The sequence below is a fragment of the Atheta coriaria genome, unplaced genomic scaffold (genome assembly GCF_025399875.1).
Source record: "Atheta coriaria isolate IRGN ID8LTWV9N9 unplaced genomic scaffold, Caltech_Dcor_3.1 hic_scaffold_3_pilon, whole genome shotgun sequence".
Lineage (NCBI taxonomy): Eukaryota > Metazoa > Arthropoda > Insecta > Coleoptera > Staphylinidae > Dalotia > Dalotia coriaria.
The window spans coordinates 5,890,936-5,913,555 of NW_027045445.1; the positions used below are offsets into that span (position 1 = coordinate 5,890,936).

Consider the following 22,620-nt stretch of genomic DNA (forward strand, 5'->3'; position numbering starts at 1 on the left):
CTTGTCTATTACTCTTGCTTTTGCATCGCGCTTGTTGCAGTTGTTGCTAATCTGTCCGGAGAAGGAGATTTCATGAACCAATAGAAACATCGCGTGTATCACACACACATGTACATCGCGCTCGAAAAGTGCAATTGCATTCGTATCCACTTTCTATCGCAAATAATATTCTCTTCGCGACTTTCAGTTACGCGAGCAGGTCGTTGCTGCACCTGCGCGAATTTTCCGCGTCGGAAAATTCACTTTTTTTCAACGTTAAATCTGTGTGCGCATGTGCAAGTGATTTACGGAAATCTGCGGTGTTTTATGTGCGCGTAAATATTTGCGTTTATTAAGAACACGGGAAATTTTTGTTTGAGTGTTGAGTTGAATCTGCGACATTTGTGCAAATATTGTATTTTCCACATCGCAATATGAGTAATCAACAAAATATGCCTGGACGCGTCCGTTCGGGTGATAGTATCCGAACACTGGAGTCTTTCGATTCGGCCAAGGAGGAACGCATTCGGAAAATGTTTAGTTGGAGTAGTAATGCCATACGGTGAGTTTACGCACGCAATGACGACGCGAATTTATAATTATTGGTGATTTATGTAACTTTTGCAATCGTTTTGCAATATGGCTACCTTTAAAGACTTCTTAAGTTTATATTACACCAGACGCCATTTTGTAAATATAAATTTCACGTAATCCATCACTCAAATAGGTTGTTTTTAGTTAATTACTTATTAAATTATATTTATTCATCGTGTTTTGTATATATTACAATTCAATAGTGTGAAAAATATAATTTTGAGGTTAATACACTTAAAAAACATGTAAGTCTACTTCCCAGCGTACAAAAATAACAATGGAAGTGCGTAGAATGTAACCTAGAGGTATTTCGGTGGTGTATGTAGGCTAGGCAACCAAATAAACACATTTCACATTGGAATTTACGAATATTTGACCTACAAGAGAGAATTTTCACGTCTTTTTCTTGTTGTGCGCGTCAGGTAAGACTTAAGTGGGTTACAATTTACATTCAACATTATGTAACTTATAATCACATTTGTGAGTACACTTGTATGAATTTAGAGAGCTGTAAGCAGGAAACACAATTATTTCTATTTATAAAATTCAATACAATCGAATTTTTACTTAAAAATTTATTTATATATCTTATAAATCTTATAAAATTGAATAAAAAGTGAAATAGTCTTAAGTCTGGTGATCGGCGTGCGAGAAACTGTCGTGTGCAGACGGTGTTTCATTGCGCGTGCGCTGTGTGCTTAGCATGTGAGTATAATAACTTTCTCTCACCCTCGGGCACATCCTATAATGCTCTTACATATTATTTGGTATGTTGCTCGAACAGACGCGAAACTTATGATGTAAACGCGATGTAAACGCAAGCGCGACATTAAATTCCGCTTAAATTACAACTTAAACGTAAAATGCTGAGTATCAAGCACACTTTGCGCTGTTTTTGATCAAAATTTGACTTAATTTATAGGCGAAGGTTAAGTTGCATTTAATATGCGAGAGTAATAAACATTTTCAGCCATTTAAGCATGGTTATCATTTATTTTTAGATTTAAATATGTCAATGAAACACATACTAATAGATTCATTGTGTTGGACAATGCTGACTGCGTTTTAATAGCGTAATTATTTAATATTTATTCGAAAATATTAAAAAATATATTTTTTAAGGCATAAACTGTTGTTTTTAATGTTTTTCTATTTATTTCTTGATGAATAATTTTTTGTGAGTGTTATGAACGTCATAAATAAATTACTGGCGGCCATTATGATGCGCAGACATGTTTTTCAGTACATTTTATTTTTATCAGCGAGAAAACGCGTTGTCACCATCGTAAAATCAATAAAAACTCATCTTCGAAGGCATGGAACAAGTCGCACCTTTGCACAATTTGCACAATTTGCTTAATTTACAAATAAAGCAAAAACTAAACGCTTCGACACGTGTATCTGCATACATTAAACACAAACACACAAAAAACCTGCGTCAGGCCATCATTACGCCTCGCATTAATTAAATAATAATTAAATAATCAATAAGATAAAAAGCAAAAGCAATAAAACTGTGAAAATAATGTACCACGGCTATTTTATGATGTTCTGTGACGTAAGTTGCCTATATTACTGCAATTAACGCCATCTGGTGTGATTTTTCAACGAATCGCTGTAATATTTAATGGAAATACTTTGTTTTACTTGCTTTTAAGTTGTGACTCGTTGGTTGGACTGATCGAAAGAGTTTGTCCTTGGCACAATTTACTTGAGGCTACTTCACACTCGCGTCTAGCGTGCATAGAAATGAAAATAAAATCAAACTGAAGTTGGAAATAATTCGTACAATAGATTGGATGTTATTATAATTAAATTAAATGCTAGTGAGTGTTATACAACACTTTTGACCGACATTATATTACGATGTATTACGACTATTCACACATTATGTACGGACACAAGTACGCTGAGTTTATGATGTGTTTTGTGTGTGTAATTGTGCCGATCATATAATATCAATTTCGTCGACGCAATGTGTGCAAATGAAATTAGGTAAGTGCACACGTACATAACCTACAAATAGGTAAAATAATATTGGTTGTTAGGGCGCCATCTGTCGGAGTTTTAAGTAAGTTGGTTTGAAAATAAATTTTGTTTTGAGTTTTTCTTTGGAAATTGAGTTGTAACTCGAGAACTAATAATGATAGAGACTTCATCTTTGTTTCTATTTATAGATAATGTTATTGGCTATAAAAAAGTATTAGGATGTTATTTTGTAAAATTTGTGGATTTTCTTTAAAAAAAGAAAAACTAATAAAAATCAATAAAAAATTGTGTTTTTGAATGACAACTTTAAAGTCTTGTAATTATTTTACAAAATGTGATAAGATAATTATTTAAACGTCATTCGGAAGGTTTTTTAAGCATAATTAATCCTACCAAAGGAAAATTTGATACAACTTTTAGTTTTTGTGTAAAATGCAAAAAACTAACGCAAAATAAATTTGAAAATTTTTGTGATGACATAACTTATAGGTTATACCTAAAATGACATTAGATGTCATTAGAGCGCCATCTATTGGGTTTATAAGTAAGATGGCTTAAAATTAAGTCATATTTTCGATCTGAGTGTGGAAATTCCCATGCAAAGCGATAACTTTCTCTTGCTTGCAAGTTTTGATCTCGACCAGTGTTATTAAATACTGGCCGTGTTACAAAATGTACGCCAAGAGTAAAAATCACTCGGTTGCATAAGCGTTTATTCTGGAAATAATTCGTTAAGCTTAAATTAAGTCTGAAGTCAATGAAACAAAATTCATTGATATCCGAAGTTTTTTTCCTTAATAAATTCACGTATATATCTTTAATTTGCTTGGTTGCTGGTCGGTTGCGTGATGACTTTTGATTTTAGCAATTCGCGAATTTTATTTGATTTTATTTACACGCCGCTTTCTTTCCGTCAAATATTTCAAGCGTTTGAACGATTGAATAACACTTGGCCAGTGAGTTTGCGGTTGGATAACCGCCGAAAAAAAAATGGATTACATTTGTTGTAATTAAGTTGGCTGGCTTTTTATGAAGCTAATGTGTGACACACATTTCGTGTCGGATGATGATTATTCGGGGGCTTTTTTCCGCGTTCACGTATTCGGGCCGCGACCGCGCAATACCACGTCGCATAATCAGCGCCGCGCCAAGACGGTCTTGCAGTGCAATATTTGCTGATATAATTACAAGCGCAACAACAGCCATCGGCAGGCCATCGGAAAGAGTCGTTACGAGACACCGAATGGACACAACCTTGACGTCTGTGTGAGGTTACACAACTTTCTTTCTATTTGCATTTTCGTTTTTCGTGCCGCGGTTTGATGCAAAACAAATTCGACATTTTTGCGACGTCATAACTTATGTATTAGAGAAGGTAGGATATTGATTAATATATCATTAGAAAGGGAATTTAATGGGGAATAAGTAGGGTAAATAGAGATTTTGTTAGGTTTTTAGTTTTTTTATTATTAAAGAAAATGTAATGTTTTGATATTTTTAGATTAATTAAGTTTAAAGTTTTATAACTTTTAAACTAATAAAGATAGAGCGGCCATCTTGGTTTCTATTTATAGTCCAATTTAATGTTTATAAAAAAGTATTAGGATGTTATTACGTAAAAATTGTTAGTTTTTGTAGAAATCAGAAAACCTAACAAAAATGCCGCTGAAAAAATTGAAAAATTGTTGTTTTTATCTACTAACTTTAAACTCTTGTAATTATTTAACTAAAAATGATAAAATAATTTTTTAAACATAATTAAAAAGGATATTTAATTGCAATTAATCCTACCAAAGCAAAATTCTCTACGACTCTTAGTTTTTGTTTAAACCTTAAAAAACCAACGCGTTACAATTTCACCTCGCAATATTCAATTTGTTTTGATTCTCAACATCTTATCTTCTTTATCTTCCAAACTATATAAGATAAACAATCGCCGTTTGTACCTACATATAAATCAGATCCTCAACAATCGCCACAACTAAAAATAAACACTAAATACGTCAGAAATGAATCAAAATTTGAAGAAACAAAAAAATTCACAGAATCGTTAATATTATGTATTTAGAAGTGAAGTAGCCGCGTTATAATTTGTGTGTCCTCGCCGCCACGAAGGCAAAGTCCGCGCGCGTCCAGTGTCCAGTCCGGTCCGGTCTCTCTCTCGAAAAAACTTGGACGTCTCGCCGGGGGACCTCCTCGAGCGGGCCGAGCGCGCGGCGCTCTTCGGCGTGGCGCGCAGTCAGCTCCTCGTCGTCGTCGCGTTTCCACCAGTCCGACGCTTCGGAACGGAACCGAATATCGCGAGGAAGAACTTTTCAAGTCGGCGGCACCGCGCCACGCACCGCGCGCCATAACCATAGTGGAATAGTGTTGTGCGCCAAAGCGAAAACGAAAAGCAAAAGTAACGCGCCGCGTAATCACCGGAGCAGCGAAATCGAAAGTCAGGTTGATATTCAAGAGACTGGATTAAATTCAAATCGCAACAAGGAATAAAACACGCATCTGGATTTAGTGTATGTGTAAAAATTTAAAACCCAAAAATATTTCGCAATGAAAATTATTAAAAATTCAAAATGGCGGTCGGGGATTGCGAAATTTGCGTAAAACGAAAAATTTCTAAACTTGTTTATTCAGAAATCTAGAGAAAAAAACTTGTAGCGTTGTACATTTCACAATCTGAAGTTTATAAAATCATAATTAATTTATTATTGTGTTTATGTCGACGCGCGTGCAACATTTAACGATATCGGACGTAAATATAAGGTTTTTTTTGCAGAGTATTATTTTTTTTGCGATATTTTGTCACCGTCATCGTCGATTTATGCAATGCAGTAAATTTTTACGTGCGCGATGACGTTGTTTGCAATAAACGTTGATTAAACGAGAGGAAAAAATTAATTATGAATGAATGTTTGCAGGTTATGTACGTTTTATAACCTATTCATCAGTTTATGACGGGATGACAGCACGTATAAAAGATGAGAAAGTGCAATCTCATTCACTGATTGCAGCGCGTGTTACGCATTTCGGTGAAACATTGACATTCTTGCTCGCGAATTATTCAACCAAACTACGCATCGCCATCTGACGCATGCAAATCGCATGCTAATCACATTACGTGTCTTCTCCGACTGCTTGTATTTATTGTTTAAAATATTTCGTGTCTGGAATTTGGGATTTTTAATTTTCATTGCGATAAGATAGGATTTAATAATAAATTGAAATTAAATTCTTGTAGTTCTAAATGTGTGCGTAATTGATTGTTGATTAACGACGCCCCGAAAAGTATTTCGACGACCAGGTTTCTAATTGCACAACGAGCGAGTGACGACGACTTGAGGAAATATGTTAATAACGTAAGTTGCTTTTTGATTTTATTGAATCAGGTTTTTAGAAGGTAAAATTTTTGATTTTTGTTAAGCGTTTTGATGCGAAACTTTATACGGTAGTTTTGCGACGTCATAACTTATGTATTAAATGAGGTAGGATATTGATTGATATATCATTGGAAAGAGAATTTAAAGGAGAATAACTTGGGTAAATTGAGAAATTTTTGGATTTTTAGTTTTTTGTTACGAGAGAAAATGTAAAGTTTTGTTATTTTAACATGAATAAAGTTTATAGTTTTATAACTTTTAAACTAATTGAGATAGAGCGGCCATCTTGGTTTTATTTATAGCTTATTTTAATAGTTATAAAAAAGTATTAGGATGTTATTACGTAAAAGTTGTTAGTTTTCTGTGAAAATCAGAAAAACTAACAAAAATGCATTTAAAAAAATTGAAAAATTGTTGTTTTTATCAATTAACTTTAAAGCCCTGTAATTATTTAACTAAAAACGCTAGAATAATTATTTAAACATTATTAGATAGCATATTTAATAACAATGAATCCTACCAAAGGAAAATTTGATACGACTCTTAGTTTTTATATAAAACACAAAAAACCAACACACTACATCCATACACTTCTCGCGGAATGGAAAAATTTACTTTTACGGAATAATTCTCGACGTATTCTTATTATTTTCATTTTTCTCACAACTCATAAGTCTGTACGAAACACTTCCTCGCATTCTTTGTTTCCTACTTTTATCGCTTCCTACGCTTCGTATTTTTATATATTCATTGCGTTACCAATAACAATCAATGCAATCGAACAATGCATTTATATTTAATTAATAATTACAAAATAATAATTAGCGATAAAGCAGGAAATAACGAAATGCATTTCCTTCCTAATTACTGCCGCGTTAATTGCGCCAATAGTTAAAAACATTTTTTCGTACAAATTGATGCTAAACGTTTGGTTTTTTTGCGCTGTCGCTGGTGAAATAACACGTTTTTGACTCTCGCGCACGCATTTCCAGCCTTGGACTTTGTCGTTCATCACAATTTGCAATATAAATCAATTTTAATTTCAACGTTTTAACGTTTCCACTTTATGTCACCATGGTGCAGGAAAATGCACAACGCTTAAAAACGCTTCAATACTTTGGTCATTCGTAATTGCGATTCTATATAATGAGCAATTACGATATGAACGTGTGTAATTATTGTGCGGAGAAATTTTTTCCACCAGACAATGTCGATGCGTTTAATCAAAACTGTAAAAATGTAAATGGCGTTTTAATTCGTGTGCACTCAACGCCACAACTGGTTTCTTCGATTAACAACGAAAATATTTGACATTTGATTGTTATTCAAGCGGAAATTGATTCGACAATCAGTGAAGACGTCATTTATGTAATACGATGTGAAATCGACGCGAGGAAGTTTTTAACTTTGACCTCTAGATGACTCTCTATTCTTCGCCTGCAATTGAATTGTGTCTAATTGCGAATTTATTGTGCATATTGTGGCTTTCAACGCAACAAGTCGAAGTTGGAAGTCAAGTAAAGTGATTACTTTCACTTGCACGCGCGTCGCTGCAGCCACGATGAAAACGAAAACACAAAATTTAATAACGCGTCAAATGTCAAAACAGACAAGATGGCCGCCGCGCACGTCAACCCGAACCTAACCTAACTTTCATTATGAAACGATGCATTTCTTCACCATTTCTTCATAAATTCACAACGCGTGATTTCGTATTTCTTTCATTATATAATCAAATTTCGACAGGTTTTTCTTTCGTTGTTTTTACACCATGTGAATTACGTGTCTAACCTATATCTCTCAGGTATAAATAAGTAGACTTAACGTAATCAATTTGTTTTACTCGTGGTTGAATTGCGAATCATATATGGGTCATGATGGTAATTTGTGTGCAGCTCGACAACAAATAAGTTAATTCATCAATTTGCGAGCGGCGCACATCGAATCGCATGACATGCTAATCACAATCACGAATGTTTAAGCCACAGAATTATTTTTTGTATTATAACGTTAGAGTTGTAAGTATTGAAGTATTTTATGTTCCTTTGTGGATGTGAAACGAAAAACCAGTTGAATTTTTTTGTTTCGTGAGTGTGTGATGCGTGTGACGGTGAAAAGACAGGTATTTGTATGACTTACGTCAATGGCGGCTGCGCACAAGTAGAACTCGCATCTCTACGTCTTAAATTAATAAATAAACACATTCAAGTATAACAACTCTTCAAGTTGACATTTTGTGATATTTTATCTGCCTATGCAACCAAACTAACATGTTTAATGTTTAATATTAATTATTATGACTTAAGAATAATGTGATTTACGTCATCGGATGTAATTCATACCAAACGCATAAAAAAACGTTTTTATGATGGTTTTATTACTTTTAAAAGTTAATGGATTATGATTTCTGTTTGGTTAATCAGAGGTCATGGTGCTCTCGTGTTTCTTGCCTACCTGAGTCACTTAAATTAAGTCTAGCTCACATGCGCATTGAAAAAAATAAGTAGGTACTCAGTAAAAACGTAGAGAAGGAAGTGGAAGATTACTAAGTAGAGAAAAAACGGTCCAAAAACGAAAAAAAGAGTACAGTTCGACCTTCACAATCAAGATTGTATTTTAATGACGTGCGCAGACGCTGTAAATAAAATAAAAATAGTTGTCTGTACTTAATATTAACTCTTTACTCGTACAAGCCACGGGGGCAATGTTTCTTTGAGGGCTGAGACACGATATTTATGATAATTGCTGTGCGTATCAGAAACTTGTTTCTCGACCCTCAAAGTGTAGACGCATAAAGTAACTTGGATGTAGATTACCAATAGTGTTGTATTAATGTATCTTTGGTTGCCTATGTATTAGATTAATTTACTTTGTCGTGTATTGCTGAACTTCTTATGTCACACTTTTCGATTTATGTAACGCTCGACGGTGTAAATGTAAAATGTTACTGGCACAGTCGGAAAGTGCGTCGAGCACATAATAAAATACTTTTTGTTCGAGCGCGAGCGAAGAAAGGCGAAAAAAATACGCGAGGAAGAAGAAACTCGAACGATAATCAGAGGATGCAATAAAGTTGCGATTGCGTCACGCATACAAATAAACCGCAACCAAATACACACACTCAATATTAGTATTACTTTGAAATTTTGTTTTCTTTTAAAGGAAAAGTACAGCGATGATTATAAATTTAATGAGAATTAACTAGAGCGCTACGAAAGCGAATGGTTAATAATTTTGATAAATACCTCTAAGTGTTTATTAAATTTTTAATTTAAAAATACCAATGAATATTCATGTCGAGTGGTAGTCTGCCTTGGCGCTGAGGCTGAACATGAAGTTGAAGACTTTGAACTCGAGGATTTTAAAAAACCTACTTTTGCATGCGATCTACGCGTGCAAAACATAAACTTGAACACATTTTTAACCTTCAAATTGAAATTGTGTCAAAAACATGCAAATGGAACAAGTGCATTTGACATCTTTCAAACTTAACCTCTAAAAGCACTTATATTAGGTTATGTTTTGTGATTGTTTCATTTTCAATAAGTGAATGTTCATCACTTTCAATAAAACGTATGATTCATATTCGATAGGAATTATTACAAAACGAAGTCAAATATAAATTGAGAACGTGACAGGAAAACGCATCGAGTTACATTCGTAACAAGTCAACAATGTGTGCAGTCTCGTTCTCAGTCTTAAATATTAATTAGATTGCATAGAGTATAATATGTTAATTAGTACGTAGTGACTAGTGAATTGCGCACCAATAAACGTTGAAACAAAGCACATTTTGACAAGGTTAACTTCTGTTAAGATAAATTAAATTAAATTGGATAATAAATAATTTTGTTCGAGTAAAGTACAAGAAAAACATCATTTTTGCATTTTTAATTAAATAATTAATTAAATTACAAGCAGAAGTTCAAAAAATTTATAAATCAATAACTGTCAGGGCAATCAAATACTCTTTGTAATTAGGCACCCTGTAGTCGGAATACACGATGTGTATCTTCATAATTTATTAATTCATTTCTCATTTAGGTCGCTTCCACTTTCGATCGTTTTCCTAACTAACTCAGTTCATAATATTCAGTTAAACAGAAATGTTGTAAAGAATTTATCTAGTTTAGAATTAATGTGTAACTGTAAGTGATATCAAGGTCAGTCTAAAACAATTGAAAACAAAATGGTGCTTGCATTGCGATGAAATTCAAAATGGCGATCACGTATTCACACTCGAAGGTTTTTTTTCGTGTGTTTTGTTTTAATATTTCGATGTAATCGTTTTAGTTCTTGATGTGATACTGATTGCACACGTGATTTTGCACAATTGCACGCGCGATGCACAAAAGTAACGACAGCGTCCGCGTCAAGGCCGTTTCGACATCAAGACTTTCATTTTTACGTCGATTACCATTATTTCGTGCGCCGTAGTTTATAAATTCCTAGTTTAATGTTTCATGTTACTAATTTTTATATTAATATTATTGATAATTAACTTTTTTTAATGTTTTTATTAAACCAGCTTGGGTTTCACTTCGAGATGATGTGAGGTTTCGTAAAGTAAAAGTGGAAATTTTCCTACCACTGACATAATATGTGTGCCGATCATCTTCGATGATGCAACGCGTTTAAAACTTTCTTTCCTTTGTTTGTTGCAGCGACAATTCGGCGATGAGCGAGCGCGTGGAGCCTGTAACACCAGGCCCGGATTTAGTCGATGTGGATGTGCAAGCACCACCGCCTACAGGCGGCCATCTTCCTCCGCCATTGAACACGCAGCAGTCGACGATATGGACGCGCAAATCGCAGGCGGTGTGCGTTCGACACGCGTACAAACATTATGGATCCAACAAGAATCCGAATCATGTTCTCAGCGATTTGAATATGACAGTTCAAAAGGGCACAATGTAAATTATTATAATTTTTTTAAATCAAACAAAAAATTAAATTTTTTTAAATTTAGTTATGGATTGTTGGGTGCTTCCGGATGCGGTAAAACCACACTCCTTTCATGTATCGTCGGTCGAAGACGACTGAACGAAGGTGAGATCTGGGTCCTCGGAGGTCGACCAGGTACTAAAGGTTCAGGTGTGCCTGGTAAACGAGTCGGGTACATGCCGCAAGAAATTGCTCTCTACGGAGAATTTACCATCAAGGAGACCATGATGTACTTCGGATGGATCTTTGGTATGAAGACTGAGGAGATCAACGAACGACTGCAGTTCCTGCTCAATTTCCTTGACCTTCCCAGTCAGAATCGCATGGTGAAGAACCTCAGGTACCATTTTAAACATAAAACCTTTTTTTAAACTTTTAACATTTAATTTTCTTGTAGTGGAGGTCAACAACGTCGTGTATCTTTCGCTGTGGCACTTATGCACGACCCGGAACTGCTGATTCTCGACGAGCCGACTGTTGGAGTGGATCCTTTGTTGCGACAGAGCATCTGGAATCATCTGGTGCAGATTACCAAAGATGGTAACAAGACCGTCATTATTACCACGCATTATATCGAGGAAGCACGACAAGCACACACTGTAAGATCTATTTATATTTTTATAATAAAAAAAAACATGTGGTGATAACCGCCAATTTGTTGTTTTAGATTGGTTTGATGCGCAGCGGTAAACTTCTCGCTGAAGAATCACCTCAACGTTTGTTGAGCATCTACAACTGCTCATCACTTGAAGATGTTTTCTTGAAGTTGTCACGTAAACAAGGACAAGTCACCGCAGCAGTTCCAGAGAATACCAATATCAGTACCAATATGAACATGGCGCTCAACTGGGATAAAAAGAATGAATCTGTTTGCGTTACTGATGAGAGTGGTGTTGTTGGATTGAACTTCCACCAGAGCAAAGAAGTGCTTATACATGAAAGTCAAAATGGACATTTAGATGTAAGTCTTCTAACAATTATCTCTAATAAATTTAATTTTTTTGTGTTTATTTATTAGAAAATTGGTAAAGGAGGACCAAAAGACGATTCGCCAATGTGTGACGATTGCAGCTGCTCGGATATAACATCCGTGGGTAAAATCAAAGCCCTTCTGCAGAAAAACTTCCTGCGGATGTGGCGTAACGTCGGCGTGATGTTGTTCATCTTTGCGCTGCCCGTGATGCAAGTGATACTCTTCTGTTTGGCCATTGGACGCGACCCCACCGGACTCAAGCTGGCCATCGTCAACCACGAAGCAAACTACACGAATATGACCTACCAGGGCTGCATGTATGAAACCGGGTGTAAATTCTCGAATCTCAGCTGTCGATATCTAGATAATTTGAAAAACACAACCATTGTCAAAGAGTATTATCCTGATCCGGAATCAGCTATAAATGCTGTTAGAACGGGGAATGCTTGGGGTGCATTGTATTTTACTGAGAACTTTACTGATGCTTTGGTTGCAAGAATGGCGCTGGCGAAGGATGCTGATGAGGAAACATTGGATCAGAGTGAAGTGCGAGTTTGGCTTGATATGTCAAGTAAGTTTTTGTGGTTTAGAAAGTGTTTAAGAATGGTTTTAATGAATTTTTTATAGATCAACAAATTGGAATCATTCTTCAAAGAGATTTGCAGTTGTCTTATCAGGACTTTGCTAAGAATCTGTTGAAGGAGTGTGAACAGAACACTGCGATCGCCGATGTACCAATCAGCTTCAAAGAACCCATTTATGGAAGCTCCAAACCATCTTTTACTGATTTTGTTGCTCCTGGTGTTATTTTAACGTATGTTAAACTGTTTTACTCAAAAACATCAAAATAATAATGAAATATTATGTTTTTAGGATTGTTTTCTTCTTGGCTGTCGCTCTGACATCCTCAGCTCTAATCGTGGAACGCATGGAAGGATTATTAGATAGATCCTGGGTCGCTGGAGTCTCCCCAGGTGAAATCCTCTTCTCCCACGTCGTGACCCAATTCGTAGTGATGTGTGGCCAAACCGCCTTGGTGTTAATCTTCATGATCCTTGTCTTTGGAGTGCAATGCAAAGGTGACATCGGTTGGGTCATCTGCCTTACCATCCTCCAAGGTCTCTGCGGAATGTGTTTCGGTTTTGTTATCTCCGCCGTTTGTGAATTGGAGCGTAATGCTATTCAATTAGCTCTGGGTAGTTTCTACCCAACGCTACTGTTGAGTGGTGTCATCTGGCCCATTGAAGGTATGCCAACGGTGCTGCGCGCTGTTGCTACCTTCCTGCCATTAACAATGGCTACCACTGCGTTACGAGCAATGCTAACGCGTGGTTGGGAAATCGTCGAGAAGGATGTTTACATGGGTTTCGTCGCCACGATCACATGGATCGTCCTCTTCTTGTCAATCAGCTTCCTCGTGCTCAAGTTCAAGCGCGGGTGAATGCGGCATTTAACTTATATAGCCTTATATTAATTACTTAAATTAAAGCGAGAAGCGAAACGTACGCAAATGGCGACCGAGCCGCACACAAATTCGGAATTGGGGAATTAAAAGAGATAGCTTTCAATGGAAAAAAATTAAAATGAAGATTCAAGGATGTTGTAAAAGCGTTTCGAAACAATTCTTGTTATTATACAACGAAATGAAACATTTAGTCATTAAATGTCAATATTTTCTTGTTTCTTGACTGTTACCGTAATATTTATCTGATAGAAATTGTTCTTTCGCTTTGTCTCTGTCACAACATTTACTACTTAACGCACTACTTGATTGTTGTCTTTTTCTTTGCCTCTCTCTCTGTACCTTAATAACATTTGGGTTTTGTTTATTTTTTTAATATTGTGTGTGTGTGTGGTTTTCTACTAATTCACGAGTGTGTTGCTTTTGTATAGAATGTGTGCGTGTGGATTCAGACGTAATATCGATCGAGTGCTCAATAATTGTTTAGTTAATTGTAATTTTCTTATTATTTCTGTTGTTAAACAAGATTAGATGTATCTTAGGTGACGAGGAGGTGTGATGAATGTGAATATTATCATATATGATGTGTATATTACAAAATTTAATTGATTGTGAATTTTTTAATTCGAAATAAATTGAATATTTTAAACAAATTCATAAATCTGTCATTTTATGCACTTTGTCAGTGTCAAAAAACATCATCTTTTTATTTTTTAATCCTTTTTAAAAGTTACAACGTCTCAAACTCCTCCATCTACATCCCAACCCACATCTTCTGCAGATGAGTCTTCTGATGAGGTCACAATGCCAAATTCCATTGATAAAACTGATCCGGATTACTTAATATCTCCAGATGTGGGTGATGATAACGCTATATTTGTCCGTAATGGTTTTAAGCACTATGGATCAAAAAGAAGCGAATTGATGTCTTGGCTAACTTTAACATGACTGTTCGGCGTGGTACCATGTAAGATCCGCCATTTTGGACCGTTATTTTGATGTGTTGTGTTAATGAGAATCATAATTACACAGTTATGGTTTGTTAGGCCCTTCTGGAGCTGGCAAAACATCACTTTTATCTTGTCTGGTCGGGCGTAAGCAGTTAAACGCCGGGGACATTTTGGTGTTCGGAGGGCGGCCTGGTACAAAAAATTGTCCGGTACCAGGAAGGAGTGTGGGATACATGCCACAGGAGCTGGCCCTTTATGGAGAGTTTAATATGAATGATATGATGTTCTATTTTGGGTGGATTTATTGTATGACAAGAAGGGAGATTGAGAATCGGAGTAGGTTTTTAATGGAGTTGTTGGAGTTGAAGAGCAAATATAGGAAAATTAAGAATTTGAGGTGTTTATGAGGTATATTTAAATGTGATTTATGTAATAATTTGTTTTGTGTAAGTGGTGGTCAACAACGAAGGGTTTCGTTAGCTGTGGCGTTAATGCACAGTCCTGAGTTGCTTATCCTTGATGAGCCTACTGTGGGGTTGATCCTGTATTGAGACAAACTATATGGAAGCATCTTGTTGATTTGGTTGCTGCTGGACGAACGACTGTTATAATTACCACGCATTATATAGAGGAAGCACGGCAAGCACATACTGTAAGTATTTTACTGATAAAATTATATATTTTTAAATTTATTTTTGCTCGAAGAACAGGGTCGGACTTATTTGTTAAAAAATTTTTGGTCGAAAGACAGGGCCGAACTTTTGGGTTAAAATGTTTTTAGTGCGAATTTAAATTTTTTGTTAAAATTGTCAATAGGGCCTAAACTGTGAGTGCTATTGGAAAATTGTTCTTAAATAAATTAATTAGAATTCAATAAGCTATCCGAATCCGCAATCAGATTTGAAAAATTCCAACTTTTAAATTCTAACATAAAAAAGAGAAAAGTTTTGCCTTTTTTATGACGAAATCTTTTTGGAGTGTTTTCGACCTCAAAAAAAATTGAAATTTTTTTATTGCAGAATATTAAAGAAAACGTTATTTTAAACACTTTATCTTAGTAAATTTTTGTTCTATGATGCATTGTTTAGATAATAATCACCATATTAAAAATCGTTTTCGTGCGAAGTAAAAATTTTTGTTAAAATTGCCAATAGGGCCTAAACGGTGAGTGCCATTGGAAAATTGTTCTGAAATAACTTAATTAGAATTCAATAAGCTATCCAAATCCGGAATCAGATTTAAAAAATTCCAATTTTTAATTCTGCATAAAAAAATGAAAAAGTTTTGCCTTTTTTATGACGAAATCTTTTCACGGTTTATGTTTTTTATAGCAGAAATTTAAAAGTTGGAATTTTGAAATTTTTTCTTCTGATTATGATAAAACAGAACATTACAAATCATTTATTTTAGTAAATTTTTCTTCTGCGACCCTTATTTAAGGCCCTATTGACAAATTATGTTACACAACTGAAATACTGATTATTATCAAAATAATCAGTCTGATAACAAAATGTCACTAAGATAAAGTAATCAGAATCACATTTACTTTAATCTTTTGCAATAAAAAGTTTAAATTTTTGGTTTTTATTTTTTACATATAAAATGATGGAGAAAACTGAAAATCCAGTTTATCGCGCTTTTCTTGCAAACGATTAAAGTTAAAGAAAAACGGTTTGCTGATATGTATATAGGGTATAATTATACATCATCTAGCACTTAAAAACTTTCAATTTTCTACCCTTATGTAATAAGTGAAAATGGTCAATAACTCGAAAACTAATTAAGATATCTGAACAAAAACAAGTTTATTGGATTCTAGGCATCATTACGCAACAGATTACAAAGTTTGAAGAAAATCAGAGTTGTAGTTCTTTTTGGCTTGTTTCGATTTTCACCACTCATTTTGAAAATTTTAGAGATATTGAAAAACTGACTGGATATCTTTCATCACATTGCAATTCTGTATCGAATGGCGTTTTCCATTTTCTCCTAGCTCAAAATTGATTTTTTAAGCCACAAAATACTTAAGTGTAACCTCTTGATACTTTTCGGGTGATTTTTGGTCGACATCATAGAATCAAAAAACTAAATCTGCCATTTTATAGATCCTTATCATGGCATGAAGAAAGTACAAAAAGTTTTTCTGTAACTTTTATATTTTCCGAGAAAATCGCATCTGAAAATTGCTTTTCACTCCGTCCAAATTAAAAATTTTAAAAGTTTATCAGATGTTGAATTGTTTACTGAGCGTAATGCTGCTTTCCGTTTTTGTTTATCTCCATTAGTTCCTGAGATAATCGGTAATTAAGTGTTGCAGGAAGAACATGCTTCACTTAAATTCCTTTACAGAGTAATCTGAAAGTACTAATGACCAGGATGTTGTACCAATAAGGGTACTAAAAGGCTCTCTATCTAAGGATGTAATTAGTTTTGGAATTAGTTTTAGAATAACTAGTCATTAAAATGTCAGGCGCCTCCGCCAAATTTTTATTAATCATAATCATTTTTACAAAAATATTAAAATATTACAGTTTTTATTATAGATTATTAAAGAAAACAACATCATTGATAAATTATTTAAATACATATTTGAAATTGGTCAACAAATTTAAAAGTTATACATTAAAAACAATTTAAATGCAATAAAGGCTAAACTCAAATGGTAGGGCATAAAATTAAAAATTAGAATTTTTTTTGTGAGAAAAAAAAGAAGAGATTTTAATTTTTTATGACAAAATATTTTCGTCAATGTTTCGACAAAAAAATTGTACTCGAAAATATTCGACCCCGAAAATATTAGGCTTCAAAAATATTCGGACCCGAAAATATTAGGCCCCAAAAATATTCAGCCTCGAAAATATTTGGTAATTTTAACCCAAAAGTTCGCCTCTGTCTTTCGACCGAAATTTTTTTTAACAATTAAGTCCGACCCTGTCTTTCGAGCAAAAATAAAATTTTCAGCCTGTTTTTAAAATAACAAAATTAATTTTTAAATTCAAGTTTGACTGCATTTTCATAGGAAATTAATTTAAAGGTTACTTTGACCCTGTTTTTCGACCAAATTAAGAAAAATGACGCTGAAAATAGCAATTTTTGATGCTCATTTTAGGGCATTTTCCAAAGGTTTAAAGGGTTAAAATTAAACTCAAATTATAGAAGAACTCTTAAACTATCATATGACATAGAGAAACTTAAAATATCTTCATTGGTGTAGAAGATACAGGGCGTTTTCCACAGCATGTTTTGAAAATTTGAGAAAAATGACAACTTTTAGAGGGCATTTTAGGGCACTTCCCAAGGTTTTAAAGAGTCAAACGTAAATTCATATTAAAGAGGGTTTCTTGAGCTATCCAGTGACGTTGAGAGACTTGAAATCCGTTAACTGGTTTAGGAGATACAGAGTGTTTTCCGCAGCAAGTTTTGAAAATTTTAGAAAAGAAAGCAAGTTTTAATGGGCACTTTAGGACACTTGCCATGGGTTTAAAGGGCCAAACGTAAATTCATATTAAAGAGGGTTTCTTGAGCTATTCATTGACGTTGAGAGACTTAAAATCCCTTGACTGGTTTAGGAGATACAGAGTGTTTTCTACAGCATGTTTTGAATATTTAAGAAAAGAGGCAAGTTTTAATGGGCATTTTAGGGCACTTCCCATGGGTTTACAGGGCCAAACGTAAACTCATATTAAAAAGGGTTTCTTGAAATATCAAATGACGTTGAGAAACTTAAAATCCCTTAATTGGTTTGTGAGATACAGAGTGTTTTCCACAGCAAGTTTTGAAAATTTAAGAATATAGGCAATTTTTGATGGGTATTTTTCGGCACTTCCCAAGGGTTTAAAGGGTCAAACATACATTCATATTAAAGAGGGTTTCTTGAACTATCCAATGACGTTGAGAAACTTAAAATCCCTTAATTGGTTTAGGAGATACAGAGTGTTTTCCATAGCAAATTATTACAATTTGAGATAAATGCATCATTCGGTGGTCATTTTAGGGCACTATCCAAGGGTTTAAAGGATCGGGAAAGGATGCATCGTTTTATATCTTATTATTCCTCTTACATAACAATGCATGACAAATAATAATCTTACTGACACTAATCCTAAACATAAACAATCCAATATTAACTTATTTCAAAACAAAATGTTATAACCCCAGATTGGCTTGATGAGGAGAGGAAGACTTCTAGCAGAAGATTCCCCGACAATCTTCTAAAAATCTACAACTCATCTTCTTTGGAAGCTGTCTTCTTACAGTTGGCTTACGACCAAGCGCCCAACACGGAGAGCGATCTTGTTCCCATTAAACAAAAACCTATTATGTCCTCCAAACACCACCCCGTAAGTCCTGTAAAACAAATAAACATCGCCCAATTAACCAATTTCATCACCTAGAAAAAACAAACCTAAAAAGTCGCAAGAACCGGCTTAAAATACTCGAAAATCAAATGCGAGCCCTAGTTTTCAAGAACTTCCTCACCTTGTGGCGCAACCCCGGCATCCTCCTCTTCTTTTTAGCACTTCCCGTAGTGCAAGTAATCTTATTCTGCACAGCAATTGGCGGAGAACCATCAAACCTTCCCCTGGCAATCGTCAATGACGAAATCAAAAACCTAACAATCACAAATGAATGCAATTTTCAACCTGGTTGCATATTTAAAAATTTAAGTTGTCGCTACTTACACCATATGGACGCCACCATGTTAGGCATTATATATTTTGAAACCAAAAGAAGCTTTAAAAAGTGTACAAAATGGCGACGCTTGGGGCATTGTACACTTTCACGAAAAATTCTCTTCAGCAACAATGATGAGACAACTCATGCCTAATGAAGACAACATAAAACAAAGCACTATTCTTATCAATCTAGACATGTCAGATCAACAAATTAATTATATGATTCAACGGGATTTGATTCAGACGTACATGGAATTTGGAAAAGCGCTTTTATTGGATTGTAAGAAAGATCCAAGAATAATGGATTTACCGATTGCTATCAAGGAACCGATTTACGGAACGGACAAACCTTCTTTTAAAGATTTTGCAGCGCCAGGGATTATTTTAACGTAAATATTAACTTAAATACTTATATTTGGTTATAATTTTGATTTTTCTAGAATAATTTTCTTTTTATCCGTGGGACAAACCGCTATATCTTTGATAAGTGAACAAATTGAAGGCATGCTAGACCGGACTCTCGTCGCAGGTAACCGAAACAAATTTTTATTTATTTATTTATTTTAAAAGTTAATATTCTCTTACCTTAGGAGTTTCCCCAACGCAGATCTTAGCTGGGCATGTCCTATGCCAATTCATAATAATGTGTCTGCAAGTCTTCCTCGTCTTGTTCTTCACCCTGCAAGTATTTGACATACGATGTGAGGGTTCCATAATCTGGATCGTGATCCTCACCATGTTGGTGGGGGTATGTGGGATGTGCTATGGATACGTTATTTCTGCAGCTTGTGACGTGGAGCGTACTGCAATTGAAATTGCTTTGGGGAGTTTTTACCCGTGTATAATTCTGAGCGGGGTGATATGGCCCGTTGAAGGAATGCATTACATTTTAAGGGTCATAGCATACTGCACTCCTTTGACTCTGGCAATTGGTAGTATCAGAGCTGAGATGAGTAGGGGTTGGGGTATCTCTATGTATGCGGTGTATATGGGTTATGTTGTGCCTTTTGTGTGGATTGTAATATTTTTGGTGATTGTGGGACTTATTTTGAGGTTTAAGAAACGATGAAGAGATGTAACTTGGTTGTATGAGTCTTGGACAAATTATAAGTTTTGATGGGGGTTTTAGGGTATTTCCCAAGGGTTTAGAAGATTGGTAGTAGATGCAAATTATAGAAGGTCTCTTTACCTACGGAATGACGAAGGGAAACATCAAATCCCTTGATTGCTATAGGAGATACAGAGTGTTTTATACTAAAATAACAAAAATCGAAGATAAATTCCCCCATTTTTCAAAGGCAATAGCATTTTTCACTCCTCTGACTCTAGAAATTACTACTCCCAACAAAAAATATTGACCTCGTGGAGTTGCATACCTTATAAATTTAAATTTCGCGCCAAAATGGTTCGCGCATCTGCGTAGTACGAGCACTGGGATTCGGGTGCGTCTGACATTGCCGCACAATTTACGGTACACTTTATTATTCTCCGCAAGTACCCACATACTTACGCGGTACTGGATTGTTGCGATCGTGGCCACGGCGATAGTGCACAGCGTATCAAATCATACGCTTCGCATTGCTCATCAAAGGTGGGAGGCGTTCGTACATACATTCATCATCCGCATCGATTGCGCCTCTCGCAACCACCAGTGACGAGCAGTAAAAAGTGAAAACACGACCAAAGGATTAGTCACCTTTATTGGGCCAATACTAATCAGTGCTGCTCCATAAACAAACACCTACCTTAGAGGTTCCCCAAGTGTCACACAACGTAAGTAATCCCAGTACAATAGACATCACTTGACCTGGAAAAGAAAAAACATTTATTATTAACCAATTCTTTTGTTTTAGTTCAACCATGGCAAAGAAACCATCAGTACAACCAGCCCTGCACAAAGTGATAATGGTGGGCAGTGGTGGTGTGGGCAAATCAGCCCTTACTCTACAATTTATGTATGATGAATTTGTTGAGGACTATGAACCAACCAAGGCAGATTCCTATCGGAAAAAGATCCTCCTTGATGGAGAAGATGTACAAATTGATATTCTAGATACAGCAGGTCAGGAGGACTATGCTGCTATAAGGGACAATTACTTTCGAAGTGGTGAAGGTTTTCTGTGCATATTCTCCATCACAGAGGATGAAAGCTTCCAAGCCACTCAGGAATTCAGGGAACAAATTTTACGCGTGAAAAATGACGAGAATATCCCTTTCTTATTGGTCGGAAACAAATGTGATTTGGAGGATAAGAGGAAAGTGACTTTCCAGGACGCCAGCGAGCGCGCAAAGCAATGGGGCGTCACCTATGTAGAAACCTCGGCTAAGACACGGGAACATGTGGACAAGGTAACAAAATCCGCTTTTGTTATAATATCTCTTAGAATGAATGTGGGTGTATACATTCATATCTTAATACAATGGAGTTTCCCGTAATGGTTCCCGCAATTAGGCGCCGAAATTTTACGCCTCGTTTCACTCCGCAGCGTGCACAACACATACATACACTATGTTTTTACTGTTTGGTACTTATACCGCAACTCAAACATTGTCTATTTTGTTCTAGGTGTTCTTTGACTTGATGCGTGAGATCCGAGCGCGAAAAGTCGAAGAGAACAAGATGAACAACGGCAAGGGCAAGGATAAGAGCAAGAAGAAGAAGCTCAAGTGCGTCATTTTATAATTCCGCTTGTGTGGGGGGCTAAGAGAAGGACAATCCTGCAAAAAAAATCTCGTTCATATACTTTTACTGCTGTATAAGTCGGTGCCGTCTGTCGATCATCGTTTATTGTTTGTTCGGCGCTTGCAATTTGGTGTTCATCTAAGTTTCTATCACCTATCTGTCTGTCTGCTTCTAGATATGTTCTCTAAGCGTGTAAATATTTCTCACAAACGAGCGCCTAGTGTTATAATAACGAGTATAATCAGATAAGACTAAGTCATAATCGATATTTTTACCTGTAATCATAAAACTAACACTTAAAAACAACAGCGGAGAAGAGGAACTCACTATTAGTGGATGCAATTGTACACTTTTATAATTTTATATATGCGCTCATCAAACGTGTTTTTGATACACTCACGTATCAGAGGATAGGAATACTCTTACGTTTCGATTCCTAAGTATATAAGAGAGACATTTATTTATGTAAAATGTCAATGTTTGCGTTCTGTTTCTTGTCCACACTTTACTTTGCATTACGTTTGATTTACTACTCATCTATTTTCAGGTTTTTATGTTTTGAGTGTTGATCAATCAACATCACACAACCACGGGCAACACACGGAGACTAACGCTGCGCAGATGAATTAGTTCAAAGTAAGATTTACGGACAAAGAACGAACAGAATTGATGTATATTTATATTATTCCATTATTATTCTATTATACGATAATATAAAACGTTTGCTTTTATTGTTTCACGGTGAATTTCGCCTCGAAACAACTCTTACCCGCTGCATTTCCATGATTTAATTCGGTTTTCATGAATGTCTCGCCGGAAAATCCGGATTTTTGACTGTCTGCTGGGATTTCCATTGATTTTGCTTCATTTGCACATATTCTACCCTAGTATTTTATAATTTGATATTATTTTTAGGTTATGTTGTGTTAGCTTGTTATATTTACTGCTTTTGTGGACATTGTAAACCCAACATGTCGGAAAACCTTCCCATGA

The 22,620-nt window shown here is 35.4% G+C and overlaps 3 protein-coding genes across 4 annotated transcripts; all 3 read left to right on the forward strand.

The window, feature by feature from the left end:
• Nucleotides 1–230: 230 nt before the first annotated feature.
• snu (ABC-type transporter snustorr) lies at nucleotides 231–13,971 on the forward strand. Its single transcript, XM_065317476.1, has 8 exons — nucleotides 231–541; nucleotides 10,604–10,852; nucleotides 10,909–11,223; nucleotides 11,281–11,482; nucleotides 11,551–11,844; nucleotides 11,902–12,427; nucleotides 12,484–12,670; nucleotides 12,730–13,971. The coding sequence occupies exons 1-8, from the start codon at nucleotides 414–416 to the stop codon at nucleotides 13,295–13,297; spliced, it is 2,469 nt and encodes an 822-aa protein (XP_065173548.1). The 5' UTR covers nucleotides 231–413; the 3' UTR covers nucleotides 13,298–13,971.
• A 37-nt stretch (nucleotides 13,972–14,008) lies between these two features.
• On the forward strand, nucleotides 14,009–20,246 carry LOC135803715 (ABC transporter G family member 20-like). The gene is given in 10 exon segments (XM_065317391.1): nucleotides 14,009–14,225; nucleotides 14,228–14,285; nucleotides 14,351–14,665; nucleotides 14,720–14,796; nucleotides 14,799–14,920; nucleotides 18,427–18,472; nucleotides 18,475–18,608; nucleotides 18,975–19,333; nucleotides 19,385–19,473; nucleotides 19,535–20,246. Coding segments are annotated over 10 exon segments (1,782 nt in total). The 5' UTR covers nucleotides 14,009–14,122; the 3' UTR covers nucleotides 20,014–20,246.
• Nucleotides 20,247–20,382: 136 nt separating this feature from the next.
• On the forward strand, nucleotides 20,383–22,346 carry Rala (Ras-like protein A). 2 transcript variants are annotated; one of them, XM_065317898.1, is made up of 4 exons: nucleotides 20,383–20,717; nucleotides 20,798–21,293; nucleotides 21,511–21,611; nucleotides 22,175–22,346. In XM_065317898.1, exons 2-4 carry the CDS (start codon nucleotides 20,805–20,807, stop codon nucleotides 22,194–22,196), a joined length of 612 nt encoding a protein of 203 aa, XP_065173970.1. In that variant the 5' UTR covers nucleotides 20,383–20,717; nucleotides 20,798–20,804; the 3' UTR covers nucleotides 22,197–22,346. The 2 variants fall into 2 exon arrangements, with proteins under 2 accessions (XP_065173970.1, XP_065173971.1); XM_065317899.1 differs by having other exon boundaries at nucleotides 21,511–22,346.
• Nucleotides 22,347–22,620: the final 274 nt, after the last annotated feature.

Coding starts and splice junctions, on each gene's coding strand:
- snu (XM_065317476.1), top strand. CDS start 414: ATGAGTAATCAACAAAATATGCCTGGACGCGTCCGTTCGGGTGATAGT. Junction 10,853..10,908: donor ACAGTTCAAAAGGGCACAAT/GTAAATTATTAT, acceptor TTTTAAATTTAG/TTATGGATTGTTGGGTGCTT. Junction 11,224..11,280: donor CGCATGGTGAAGAACCTCAG/GTACCATTTTAA, acceptor ATTTTCTTGTAG/TGGAGGTCAACAACGTCGTG.
- Rala (XM_065317898.1), top strand. CDS start 20,805: ATGGCAAAGAAACCATCAGTACAACCAGCCCTGCACAAAGTGATAATG. Junction 21,294..21,510: donor CACGGGAACATGTGGACAAG/GTAACAAAATCC, acceptor ATTTTGTTCTAG/GTGTTCTTTGACTTGATGCG. Junction 21,612..22,174: donor AGCAAGAAGAAGAAGCTCAA/GTGCGTCATTTT, acceptor ATCTATTTTCAG/GTTTTTATGTTTTGAGTGTT.